Below are 14,557 nucleotides of genomic sequence, written 5' to 3'. Positions count from 1 at the left end.
CTAATTTCTTTTGTAAGCTATGGATTGGCCCTCTTACCCATTTTGCTTTTGTGCCAGGCAGGAATAAACAGTTGTTACAGTTCCCCATGCGTTCCTTGAATGTTTGCCATTGCCTATCCATGGTCATCCCTTTAAGTAACTCTCCCCAATCTATCAAGGCCAGCTCACACCTTATATCTTCATAGTTTCCTTTATTAAGATTCAGCACCCTAGTCTCCGAATCAACTACCTCTCTCCCATCTTAATAAAAAATTTCTGTGTTATGGTCGCTCATCCTCAAGAGATCTCACATAGCCAGACTGGCAGTAACTACCTTCTCATTACACAGTACTCAGTTTAAGATGGCTTGCTCTCTAGTTGGTTCCTCTACATATTGGTCAAGAAAGTCATCCGTATACACTCCAGGAATTCCTCCTCTATGGCACTGAGGCTAATTTGATTTGCCCAATCTACGTGCAGATTAAAATCATCCATGATCACCGATAGTCCCTTATCGCATGTACCTCTAATTTCCTGTTTAATGCCATTCCCAACATGACCACTGCAGTTTGGGGGTCTATATATGACACCCATTAATATTTTTAATGTCCCTTGGTATTTCTCAATTCCACCCATACAGACTCCACATTGTCAGAGTTAATATCGTTTCTCACTATTGTGTTAACTTCCTCTTTAGCCAGCAATGCCACACCATCATCATTTCCTTTTTGCCTGTCGTTCTGAAATAGTGAATAGCCTGGGACATTCAGTTCCAATCCCTGGTCACCCTGCAGCCATGTCTCCATAATCCCAATTATACTGTATCTGTTTACATCTATCTGCTTGTCTTTTAACATTGTTTGTCTCACTCTTATTTTTCTCAATAGCCCTGTTTGAATTTTATCCTTGGTTTGTTTGCCTATCACTTTTCTTATTCCCTTTTCTAACTTTTGTTTTTGTCCTTGCTCCCTCCTTCTATGACTCCTTTCATAGTCCAATTTGTACAGGTTCCACCTCCCCCAGTCATACAGAAGATCCTAAGTCAGTACCATTGATTCAGCATTTAAAACAAATGATTTATCTCAGCACAGGTGACTAAAAGCATGCGAAAGTACAAACTGAATTAACAATGCAAGATACAGATGATGCTTAGTCAATTTTAGTTCATCCACCACACTGTCCCAACAACCACACTCATTTCCTCTCCCAAAAGGTTTCCTGAATTACTTCAGAGTTTGTTGTTCCATTTAGTCTACCCACAAGTCAATTTGAATTTTAAAAAAATCCTGAAATTACATTCAAATCTAGCTTGCACTCACATGCTTCTATTAAGCCACAGTTCACTTTAAATCAATGTTCCAGCCGTGCCTTTTCTATGCCACCCAGTAGGCTTACAGCATTAGGGTGCTTCCTTTCAAAGCTTAAGATACCAACCTCCTTCAGGCTGTCCCCATTACTCAACCACCACCTTCAGGAATCAGCACAAACTATCTTTTCAACATTGTCTCCAGTGCTTGAATGCACCTCAGTGATAAGAATTCAACAGCTTCATCAGAATAGAACATAGAACAGTACAGCACAGTACAGGCCCTTCAGCCCACGATGTTGTGCCGAACTTTCACCCTAATCCTAAGGTCTATCTAACCTCCACCCCTACCTTATACTATCATCCACATGCCTATCTAATAGCCGCTTAAATGCCCCGAATGAGGCCAACTCCACTACCCTCTCCGGCAATGCATTCCACGCCCCTACCACTCTCCGAGTAAAGAACCTACCTGACGTCTCCCCTTTATCTACCTCCACTCACTTTAAAACTATGCCCCCTTGTAATAGCTACCTCCACCCTAGGAAAAAGTCTCTGGCTGTCCACTCTATCTATACCTCTGATCATTTTGTACACCTCTATCAATTCACCTCTCATCCTTCGTCGTTCTAAATAGAAAAGCCCTAGGTCTCTCAAATTCCTCGTAAGACCTTCCTTCCATTGCAGGCAACATCCTGATAAATCTCCTCTGCACCTTTTCCAAGGCCTCCACATCTTTCCTGTAATGAGGCGACCAGAACTGGACACAATACTCCAGATGTGGCTGAACCAGGCTTTTGTATAGTTGGAGCATAACTTCACGGCTCTTGAACTCAATCCCTCTATAAATGAAAGCTAACACACCATACGCCTTCTTAACAACTCTATCCACCTGGGTGGCAGCTTTCAGGGAACTGTGAACATGAACCCCGAGATCCCTCTGCTCCTCCACACTGCCAAGAATCTTTCCGTTAACCCTGTATTCTGCTTTCAAGTTTGTTCTTCCAAAATGAATCATCTCTTACTTTTCAGGGTTAAACTCCATCTGCCACTTCTCAGCCCAGCTCTGCATCCTATCAATGTCCCTTTGTAACCTAGAACAGCCCTCCGCACTGTCCACAACGCGATCCACCATTGTATCGTCCGCAAACTTGCTAATCCACCCTTCCACTCCTTCATCCAAATCATTTACAAAAATCACAAATAGAAGAGGACCCAGGACAGATCCTTGTGGTACACCACTCGTAACTGAGCACCATGTTGAATATTTTCCATCCACTACCACCCTTTGGATTCAGAATAGCTGACCCTTAGACAATCTGCCACATTTCCCCTATCCCATGCCTCCTTACCTTCTGCATGAGCCTACCATGGGGAACTTTATCAAACGCCTTACTTAAATCCATGTATACCACATCCACTGCTCTACCTTCATCCACGTGTTTGGTCACCTCTTCAAAGAAATCAATAAGGTTTGTGAGGCGTGATCTACCCCTCACAAATCCATGCTGACTATCACGAATCAAACTGTGCCTTTCCAAGCGATCATAAATCCTACCTCTCTGAGCCCTTTCCAATAATTTGCCCACCACTGATGTAAGACTAACTGGCCTGTAATTTCCAGGGTTATCATTATTCCCTTTTTTGAACAAGGGAATGACGTTTGCCTCTCTCCAATCTTCCGGCACTATACCCATGGACAGTGAGGACGAAAAGATCATCGCCAAAGGCCCTGCGATCTCTTCCCTCACTTCCCATAGAATCCTTGGATAAATCCCATCAGGCCCGGGGGACTTATCTATCTTCAACTTCCTCAAAATTCCTAGCACATCTTCCTTACTAACATCGACCTCCTCTAGCTGACCGGTCTGTTTCACACTGTCCTCCTCTACAACTAAGTCCCTCTGGGTTGTGAATACCGAAGAAAAGTATTCATTAAGGACCCCTCTTATCTCTTTAGGCTCCGTGCACAAATTCCCTTTACTCTCCTTGATCGGCCCTACCCGTTCTCTGGTCATTCTCTTATTCCTCACGTACGTGTAAAAAAGCTTGGAGTTTTCCTTGATCCTATCTGCCAAGGTTTTCTCATGCCTCCTTCTAGCTCTCCTAAGCTCCTTCCTGGATAACTTGTATCCCTGTAAAGCCTTTTCTGTTCCTTGTTTCCTAAACCTTACATAAGCATCCTTCTTCCTCTCAACCAGATGTTCGACCTTTCTTGAGAACCAAGGCTTCCTCACTCGACCACATCTGCCCTGCCTGCTAGGGACAAACATATCGAGCACACTCAGTATGCACTCCTTAAAGCATCTCCACATTTCAATAGTGCTCTTCCCTGACAGCATCTATTCCCAATTTATGTTACCCAGTTCTTGCCTAACAGAATTGTAATTACCCTTCCCCCAATTATAAACCTTACCCTGCTGTATGTACCTATCCTTTTCCGTGACTATTGTAAAAGTAACTGAGTTATGATCGCTACCGCCAAAATGCTCTCCTATCAACAGGTCTAACACTTGGCCCGGTTCATTGCCAAGCACCAAATCCAAAGTGGCCTCTCCTCGTGTTGGTCTATCTACATACTGTGTCAGGAATCCTTCCTGAATGCACTGGACAAAATCCGCTCCATCAAAACTATTACAACTAAATTGTTTCCAATCAATATTTGGAAAATTGAAGTCACCCATGACTGCAACCCTGTGACTTCTGCACCTTTCCAGTATCCGCCTCCCAATCTGCACCTCTACTTCTCTGCAACTACTCGGGGGTCTGTAAAAAAAAACCCAACAAAGTCACTGCTCCTTTCTTGTTCTGGACCTCAACCCAAACTGACTCTGTAGACATATCATTCTCGAAATGCCTTTCAGTAGCTGCTATACTAGCCCTGACTAGCAATGCCACTCCCCTGCCTCTTTTTCCACTCTCCCTATTTCTTTTAAAGCATTTAAATCCCGGAACTTCCAACTACCATTCCTCTCCTGGAGTTACCCAAGTTTCTGTAATGGCCACAACATCGTAGTTCCAAGTACCGACCTATGCTCTAAGTTCATCCGCCTTATTTCTGATAAGCTGATAGAAGTTTATAAGATTGTGAATGGCATGGATAGAGTGGAAAGTATGAGGCTCTTTCCCAGGGTGGAGAGGTCAACTACAAGGGGACACAGCTTCAAGGTTTGGTTGGGGGGCGGGGCGCGGTGGGGGGAGGGGGGGGGTGGGGGGGGGGGAGTTGCGGGTTTACAAGAGATATGCAAGGCGAGTTTTTCACACAAAGGGTGGAACACCTCACTTGAGGTGGTGATGAAAGCAGACATAATAGCAGCATTCAAGTAAGACTTGCATGAATACATGAATAGAAAGGTAATATATGGATATGGATCCTGTAAGTGAAGATAGCTTTGGTATGGAAGAGCAAAACGTGTCGCAACAGGCTTGGAGAGCCAAAGGGCCTCTTCCTGTGCTTGTGTTGTTCTTGTAACCTCTTCAGTCTAAAGGAGATGCATTTTTCAATTTATGCAACTATATTGTTCAGCAGTCTATTTGCTTAATGTGTTTATCACTGAAAAGAAAGCCAAAGTACTCTTTCGTCATTGATAGTATAGGCAAGCATGTGTGACCCATGCCTTACTACCTTTGAACCGAATGGCTGGCTGGGCCATTTCAGATGGGTGTTACAAGTTAGCCATATTTCTATGGGAATGGGCTCACATGTATTCCAGACCAGGTAAAGACAGCAGGTTTCTTTCTTCAAAGGACATTAATGAACCAGATGGATTTTTACCACAATCGGTGGTAGTTTCATGGTCACCATTACTGAAACTAGCTTTCATTCCAAATTCAAAGAATTGAATTCAAATTTCACCCAGGTTCCCTTGGAATTAGCCTCTCAGGAATAGTTCTAATAAGTCTAGACTCTTGGGGGAAACAATGGCACAGTGGTAATGTCACTGTACCATCCGAAGTCCAGGGTAATGTTCTAGGAATACGGGTTCAAACTCCACTGTGGTAGTCAGTGAAATCTGAATCCAGTATAAATAAAATCTAGTGGCAACCATGAAATTACTGTTGATTGATGGGTTAAAAAAAACCCTATTTGGTTCATTAAAGTCCTTCCTCACCTGGACCTACATGTGACTCCAGACCCACAGCATTATGGTGGACTCTTAACTGCTTTTTGGGTAATTAGGAGTGGGCAATAAATGCTGGCCTATTCACGAAGGTTAGAAAAAACCCTACAGATTTACGCAAAACCATTTCAACACCATGCACAACACACCTTTCCTTTCCTTTCCATGTGTAATACTTCATATTCACAACTACACTGTCTTTCACACTTGAATCCAAGAGATCAGGATCCTAAACCATTAGTCAAATGTCATCTAGTTGTCACATCATACATAACAGGTAATGCATAACACCCACTAATATTCAGTCATTCTGGCAGCAGCAACTTCACAATGTAAAGCCTAAAGATATATGTCAGGCTCCAAGTGATCGATTATGATAAGGGATTCTTTAGTTAGAGGTACAGACAGACGATTCCGAGGTCGACAGTGAGAAATTAGAACAGTGTGTTGCCAAGATCAAGCATATCTCCAACGGGGTGCAGAATATTCTCAAAGGGGAGACGGACCAGCAGGAGGTCGTTGTACACATTGGAACTAACAACATAAGAAAAAGATGAAATTCGGAGGAGAGAATATAAGAAGTTAGGCAGGAATTTAATAAGGAGGTCATTGAGGGTAGTTATACCTGGATTACTCCTGGTGCCACAAGCGAGTGGGGGTAGGAATAGAAGGATAGAGCAGATGAATGCATGGCTGAGGAACTGGTGCAGGGGAGAAGGATTCACATTTTTGGATCATTGGACTCTCTTCTGGAGTAGGCGTGACTTGTATAAGGAGGACGGGTTGCACCTGATTTGGAAGGGAACTAATATACTGATGAGGAGATTTGCTAGAGCTACTCAGGAGGATTTAGACTATTAATGGTGTGGGGTGGGACCTAGTGAGGTAGTGAGGAAAGAGATCAGTCTGAGGCTAGTATAGTTGGGAAAAGGAGCAAGTCAAACAGTCAGGGCAGGCAGGAACAAAGCAGAGAACGAGGTAGGACTGATAAATTAAACTGCATTTATTTCAATGCAAGAATCCTAACAGGTAAAGCAGATGAACTCAGGGCATGATTGGGAACATGGGACTGGGATATCATAGCAATTACAGAGACCTGGCTCAGGGATGGAAAGGGCTGGCAGCTAATGTTCCAGGATACAGATGCTGCAGGAAGGACAGAAAAGGGGGGCAAAAGAGGATGGGGAGTGGCGTTTTTTCTGAGGGATAACACTGTGGCTGTACTTGGGGAGGATATTCCTGGGAATACGTCCAGGGAAGTTACTTGGGTGGAACTGTGAAATAAGAAAGGGATGATCACCTTATTGGGATTGTACTACAGAACACACAATAGTCAGCAAGAAATTGAGAAAGAAATTTGTAAGGAGAGCTCAGTGATCTGTATGAATAATAGGGTGGTTATGATAGGGGATTTAAACTTTCCAAACATAGACTTGGGACTGCTATAGTGTTAAGGGCTTGGATGGAGAGGAATTTGTTAAGTGTGTACAAGAAAATTTTCTGATTCAGTATATGGATGTTACCTACTAGAGAAGGTGCAAAACTTGACCTACTCTTGGGAAATAAGGCAGGGCAGGTGACAGAGGTGTCAGCGGTGGAGCACTTTGGGGCCAGCAACCATTATTCTATTAGTTTTAAAATAGTGATGGGAAAAGATCAAAAAGTTAAAAGTTCTAAATTGGAGGAAGGCCAACTTTGACGGTATTAGGCATGAACTTTCAAAAGCTGATTGGGGGCAGATGTTTGCAGGTAAAGGGACAGCTGGAAAATGAGAAGCTTTCAAAAATGAGATGAGAATCCAGAGAAGTATGTTCCTGTTAGGGTGAAAGGCAAGGCTGGTAGGTGTAGGGAATGCTGGATGACTAGAGAAATTAAGGTTTTGGTCAAGAGAAAGAAGGAAGCATGTTAGGTATCGACAGCAGAGATGGAGTGAATCCTTAGAAAAGTACATTCCTACTGCCTTTATACTCAAGAGGGGAATCAGGAGGGAAAAAAAGTGACATGAGATAGCTTTGGCAAATAGGGTTATGGAGAATCCAAAGGGATTCTACAAATACATCAAGGACAAAAGGGTAACAAGGGAGAGAATAGGGTTGCTTAAAGATCAGGAAGGCCGCATATGTGTGGAGCCACAGGAGATGGGGGAGATACTAAACGAGTATTTTGCATCAGTGTTTGCTGTGGAGAAGGATATGGAAGATACAGAACGTGAGGAAATAAATAGTGACATCTTGAAAATTGCCTATTTACATAGGTAGTGGTGCTGGACGGCTTAAAACGCAAAGAAGTAGATAAATCCCCAGGACCTCATCAGGTGTATTCTAGAAATTGGTGGGAAGTGATTGTTAGGCCCCTTCCTGAGATATCTGTATCATCGATAGCCACAGGTGAGGTGCCAGGAGACTGGAGGTTGGCTAATATGGTGCCACTATTTAAGAAAGGTCATAAAGGAAGAGCCAGGGCACTACAGACCGGTGAGCCTGACATCGGTGGTGGGCAAATTGTTGGAGGGAATCCTGAGGGACAGGATTTACATGTATTTGGAAAGGCAAGGACTGATTAGGGATGGTCAACATAGCTTTGTGCATGGGAAATAGTGTCTCACTAACTTGATTGAGTTTTCTGAAGTAGTAACGAAGAGGATTGATGAGAGTAGAACGGTGGACATGATCTATATGGACTTCAGTAAGGCGTTTGCCAAGGTTCCTCATGGTAGGCTGGTTAGCAAGGTTAGATCACATGGAATACAAGGAGCACTAGCCATTTGCATACAGAACTGTCTGGAAGGTAGAAGACAGAGGGTGGTGGTGGTGGAGGTGAAGGGTTGCTTTTCAGACTGGAGGCAAATGACCAGTGGTGTGCCACAAGGATCGGTGGTGGTCCACTGCTTTCCATCATTTATATAAATTATTTGGATGTGAAATAGGAGGTACGGTTAGTAAGTTTGCAGATGACACCAAAATTGGAGGTGTAGTAGACAGAGAAGAAGATTACCTGAGAGTACAACTCAGATCAGATGGGCTAATGGGCCAAGGAGTGGGAGATGGAGTTTAATTTGGATAACTGTGAGGCGCTGCATTTTGGAAAGGCAAATCAGGACAGAACTTATTCACTTAATGATAAGGTCCTGGGGAACATTGTTGAATGAAGAGACCATAGAGTGCAGGTTCATAATTCCTTGAAAGTGGAGTCACAGGTAGATACGATAGTAAAGGTGGTATTTGGTATGCTTGCCTTGATTGGTCAGTGCATTGAGTATAGGATTTGGGAGGTCATGTTGTGCCTGTAAAGAACACTGGTCAGGCCACTTTTGGAATACTGCATGCAATTCTGGTCTCCCTGCTATTGGGAAAGCAAGTCGTGAAACTTCAAAGCGTTCAGAAGATGTTGCCGGGGTTGGAATGGTTGAGCTATAGGGAGAGGCTGAATAGGCTTGGGGCTATTTTCCTTGGAGCATCAGAGGCCTAGGGGTGACTTTATAGAGGTTTATAAAATTATGAGGGGCATGGATAGGGTAAATAGACAAAATCTTTTCCCTGGATGGGCAAGTCCAAAACTGGAGGTTTAAGGTGAGAGGGGCAAGATTTAAAAGGGACCTAAGGGGCAACTTTTTCATGCAGAGGGTAGTGTATGTATGGAATGAGCTGCCAGAACAAATGGAGGAGGCTGGTACAATTACACCATTTAAAAGGCATTTGGATGGGTACATGAACAGGAAGGGTTTAGAGGGTTATGGCTCAAATGCTGGCAAATGGGACTAGATTTATCTAGGATATCTGGTTATCATGGACAAGTTGGACCAAAGGGTCTGTTTCCACACTGTACATCGCTATGACTCTACGTTTTTAAACATTACCTGCCTCTCTGTTCTGACCATATTTTTGCTCCCATAAGTCAAGCAAAATGTTGAAGTAACGGGGCTGTTCGAAGAACCGGAGATAGCGGGATGAATGTTGGCCAGGGAACACCCGCTCAAACTGTCCTCGTCGACTGTACTCATCCTCGGATTCCATTAACATCCGGATATCATCTGGGGTAAGAATGTCCAGCAGAGAGGAATAGAAATGCTGGAAGACAGATACAACATGTGGTTCAAAAATTTAATTGTCACCCTACCTGATTTCAACGTAGAGAGTGAGGAGTGCACAAATCATCAGCATTTGTAAAGAGTAGGAAGCTAATGTTTAGACTGTGGACTTTGCTAGAAAGGAAACAGTCAAGTTTTTTGACTTGTACTCATCAGAACTTTAATGCAAGAAAGACTTGAAAAACATGACACTATTTTGTATGGCGCGAGAAGACAAAGCTGATTGTTTGGACTATACAGACATGGAGGTGCAGCAAAAACAGTTAACTGTAGTCTGTCTGTTCCTTGGATTTTCTCCGAATGGATTCTTACTAAGCATAGACTAGTTCAATACTACTTTTTAAAATTGTTCTGACAAAAATTTGCTGTAGGTACAATTGTTAGGCATTGGAGAAATATAGAGAGAATAACATCAGCAATTCCATAACCCCTGCTGCTAAAGAATTGCACCAACAACCATAGCCAAATTGATCTTCCTTTTTAAAAAAAGGGATGGAAATATGGGATCTGTGAGATCCTTTAAAATCTTTACAGTAAATGCAGAAGAAGTACAATGTCACCCTATATACTCTAATGTTGAAATGAATGTTTACTGCATTACTTGCTGTTGTAACAAAAGCCTCAGCACCATGTAGTTCCTTTGCAATCTCAAAAATTCAAGACCTAGGTGGTCATCTCCTTACTTCCTGATTTAACAAAAAAATCCTTTGTTTCTCCACTCATTCAAAAGTCTCTGTTGGAAGTTAAAAATGAATCAGTCTTTTGCTAATAATGCACCCCACTGAATAGAATGGGCAACAAACTTGTGACACCAGCTCAATTATCTGCAGTTAGTCATGGTACAAAATGACAGATGACCCAAACCAACAAAGCAGAATTTAGGTAGCTCAAATTGAATGAAGTATTTGCCAGATGTAGTGAACGATGAACAGTTATGTCAGGGGTACTAATAACGTCTCTCTTTGCACTTCTGACGATGTACTGGAAAGGCAAATTACCATAGGTGGTGATTTCTGACTCAGGTAGTAAACCCGCTTCAATTTCTCGTCAGCGGTAAGCTCATTGCTCTTTGGTCTAGATGAAGTGCTACAGAACAAAAGGAAAAAAATCTTAATTTTCCATATTCGAGGGCATTACCGAATCTCAATTGATATAGCACAGAAGGAAGTATTGTGCCTGCATCAACTCTATTCTCTAGTGCTAATTTCCTTCACTTTCCCCAGATCCTCTTCTATATTTAAGTAATCAATCAATGCCATCTTTAAAGCCTCAATTGAAACGGTCTTCATCACATTTCCATGAAGTGCCAGTCCATACCCTAACTATTCAAGTCAGATAAAGTTTTTTCTCACATCACCTTACTTTGTTCATACATCACGTTAAAATCTATGCTTCCGAGTTCTTTTCTTCCGAGCGGGAACAACTTCTCCCTATCTACTGTTCTTTCACAGCTCTACATGGTAGTCCACCTACTTTACAATTCCAAGTCATCTTCAACTTTGAATCTGTCCCCTCAAGACCAAGATACAAATCATTAATTGTCATCAATCATACACTAATGAGTACAATTGTGCACTTGGGAATGTGTCACTGGTCACAGGTTCTGTGGGTCCATTCACGGCTGATGAGCCCAATTCTAGAACATCTCAGTCCACACATTTGGCAGGTGTTTCCAGAAAGTGGAATTGGTCCTTGGCTTTGAGACCGCTGGCATTTCTTTCACTGGCTCCCATTCTGCATTTCCTCTTGCTGACAAGTGTTCTCAAATAATAGTTTCCCTTCATACAGGAGGTACCTCTAAGTTTGTTTCTATTAAATATTGGGCCTTCCACAAGTTGACATCCATGTTGTATTCCTGGAGGAAAGCCTTCCGGTAGTCTTTGAAAAGCTTCCTTTGTTCTCCTCTCACTCGAGTGCCTTCCTTGAGATGGGCAAAGATGATTTACTTTGGTGGATGGAACTCTGGCATCCTAAGCACATGACCGGCCCAGGGAATTTGGTTTTGGATGATTGTGACTTCGATGCTGGTGTTGTCGATTGCTTCAAGGATGCTCATCCTCCCAGCTGATATGGACAATGTTTTCAAACTACGTTCATGGTTCCGTTCAACAGATTTGAGGTGGCAGTTGTACATAAACCAAGTTTGAGTTGTACAGAAGAGTCAGAAAGATGACTGCCTCACACAAAGGATCTTGATATGAGCATAGATGTCATGGTACTAATCAGGTGAAGCAAGAGTCCCAATACTGACCCCTGGGAAACTCCACTAGAAATATTCCTCCAGCCCCAAAAGTATCCATTGACCATTAATCTCTGTTTCTTATCACTCCACCAATTTTGTTTCCATGTTTCTACTTTCCCTTTTATACCATGACCTGTAACTTTCTTCACAAGTCTGCTGAGAAGGACCACAACAAACGCTTCTGGAAATCCACGTGTACCTCATCAACAACTTTGCCCTTATCAGCTCTTTGTTACATCTTCAAACTAAAAATCGTAGCAAATTACTTGAACATAATTTCCCCTTTATTAATCCGTGCTGACATTTCCTAATCAACCCACCCTTCTACATTGGGATAGAATGAGTAGTCCCATCCCAAATAATTGTTTTTCGAAACTTCCTCACTAACTCATTTTTTTCCTTTATTAACCGGTTTTTCCAATCAACGTGTTCAGAAATGTTACCATGCACCTCTGCAGCAGGTGGGACTTGAACTCGGCACTCTTGCTTCAGGTGTAGGGACACTACCACTGCACCACACAAGGGCCCATATCAATTCCCTTTTAAATGCTGTAGTTTACTCAGTAACCTGGAACAGTACCAATTTTCTAAGCAACACCACACAAACCCAACCACTTATTGCAGCAAGCCACCCACTCAGACAACTAAGAAGCAAATGTGATATAGTTTCAAGTATTTATCGTAAAGTATATAACCGTTCATTTCATTTGAAATATTAACTGAAAATGCTGTCACATGTTTCTTGGTCGGTGTCCAGGAACCATGTAATTTCATTCATCATGGCAGCAAGTATTTGAGGAGCAGATTGTGCCTTTTTACCTTTTTATGGTTGGAGTTACCTCATCCCTACTTGGAATAACGAATCCAGCCAGATTCAGGAGGTCGCTAATCATCTGCCCCTTAATGGTAATATCCAGTGTGGAATTTGAATGTAAGCTGAGTGGAAGAGGAATAAAGATTACATTGATTCAGCAATAAAATAAATTCAATACAAAAAGGAGCAATAGGTTTGTCTACTTAAGTAAAATGAATCGTGTAAAGTATTTTAGGACTTAACAAATATGCTGAACCTTGATAAAAATAAATATTTTCTAAAAAGACAGTTCTATGGATTGCATTTTTATTGAACATTAGTTGAAAGCATTCAGCAATTTATGCTCAAATATCATTAACCTTGTGCTTTGTGCCACATTATGTATAGTAAATTGGGCCTGGGGATACTGGATCAGAATGCAGCGTGGTAGCAGTGCACATAATTATACAGCACAGATGACCACTTCACCTGACAAAGGAGCAGTGCTCCAAAAGCCTGTGATTTCAAATAAACCTGTTAGAATATAATCTGGTGTAGCGTGACTTCTGACTTTGTCCACCCCAGTCCAACAACAGCACCTCCAGATCATGGCTACATTGTCAGCACAGGGAATAATTATCCGATGAGCCCATTGTGCTGCTTTTGCCCATAGCACAGAAAATTTCTTTTTTCCAAATATGTTGTGTACCCAGAGATAGTAGGAACTGCAGATGCTGGAGAATCTGAGATAACAAGGTGTAGAGCTGGATGAACACAGCAGGCCAAGCAGCATCAGAGGAGCAGGAAAGCTGACGTTGCGAGCCTAGACCCTTCTTCAGATTTTTTCTGCTACTGAATAGTGCGGAAGGAAGGGGATGTTTGTGGATGCAGTGCCAATAAAGTGGGTTTTTGACCTGGAGAGAGTCAAGCTTCTTGGGTTTTGGTTGGAGCTGTATTCATCAAGATAAGTGGAGAGTATTCATCATATTCCCAACTTGTGTCTGTAGACGGCAGACAGGCTTTTGGGAGTCAGAAAGTTGACAGATTTTTGATGAAGGAATTCAAAAGCTACCAGAAGGAAGCAGAAATATGCAGCTGAGGCCACAACCAAGTCAGTTATCACATCATTGAAGGGACAAGTAGGCTTGAGACAACAAATGTCTTACTCCTGCTCCTAATTTATATGTACTGTGGAACTGCAAGTATTAAAAGTAATACATGACATTTTGTGATAACAAGGTGTAGAGCTTCAGCATCAGAGGAGCAGGAAAGCTGACGTTTCGGGCCTAGACCCTTCTTCTGAAGAACGTCAGCTTTCCTGCTCCTCTGATGCTGCTTGGCCTGCTGTGTTCATCCAGCTCTACACCTTGTTATCTCAGATTCTCCAGCATCTGCAGTTCCTACTATCTCTGAAACATGACATTTTGCTTCTGGTTAACTTTTCTGAGGTGTCAAATTTGTGTGACCAAGGCAATGGCTTTCAGCTTGCAGACTACATTAAGCACACCAGAAGTTCTCTTCCATTCAACCATGTGCCTTACTCTCAGTTACAGAATCATATAGCCATTTAACTTATCAAATTAGACTCCCATTCATGTCCCACAGAAGTTTTTCTTTAAAGCGAAGATTCAATTCATTTTTGAAATGTACAACGGAATTTGCTTCCATCACTCTTCCAGGCAGCAATCTATTATTGGACTTTGGCTGTCTGGACTAATAGCACAGGAACTGAGCCAGGAATGACAATTCAGTGTCAGGTTCATAGCTGTTTCTACCAGTCCTTTCGCTCAATGGGACTACTGCAGAGATGCTTGGGAATGATTGCATAAGATACACACTGGCAATACATACCAATATAGTTGGGACCACAGAGGAGCCAGACTGAATATATTTGACAATAGCAGCAGTGGGGAAAAAACAGTGCAGCTTTACTTTCATTGTAATCTGTAATACCTTTCACAAAGAAGGGGAACAGTGGATGGTGAAGTAAGGTCACTTATCTCCCCCTCCCAGCTAATTTTGTCTTTAG

The 14,557-nt window shown here is 42.4% G+C and overlaps 1 protein-coding gene across 3 annotated transcripts in view; it reads right to left on the bottom strand.

The window, feature by feature from the left end:
* ttll4 (tubulin tyrosine ligase-like family, member 4) overlaps positions 1 to 14,557 on the bottom strand; it is an 89,260-nt gene that overhangs the window by 12,623 nt on the left and 62,080 nt on the right. For 2 of the 3 annotated variants that reach the window (XM_048599079.1, XM_048599078.1), the window contains exons 14-16: positions 12,555 to 12,671; positions 10,492 to 10,579; positions 9,263 to 9,473 (exon numbers count right to left, since the gene is read on the bottom strand). In XM_048599079.1, coding sequence (XP_048455036.1) covers positions 9,263 to 9,473; positions 10,492 to 10,579; positions 12,555 to 12,671 — 416 coding nt within the window. The remainder of the gene's footprint in view (positions 1 to 9,262; positions 9,474 to 10,491; positions 10,580 to 12,554; positions 12,672 to 14,557) is intronic. The other variant, XR_007262469.1, reaches the window with a different exon arrangement.

This window comes from Rhincodon typus, chromosome 7 (genome assembly GCF_021869965.1).
Source record: "Rhincodon typus isolate 14 chromosome 7, sRhiTyp1.1, whole genome shotgun sequence".
NCBI lineage: Eukaryota > Metazoa > Chordata > Chondrichthyes > Orectolobiformes > Rhincodontidae > Rhincodon > Rhincodon typus.
This window is presented reverse-complemented; position numbering and strand designations above follow the sequence as displayed.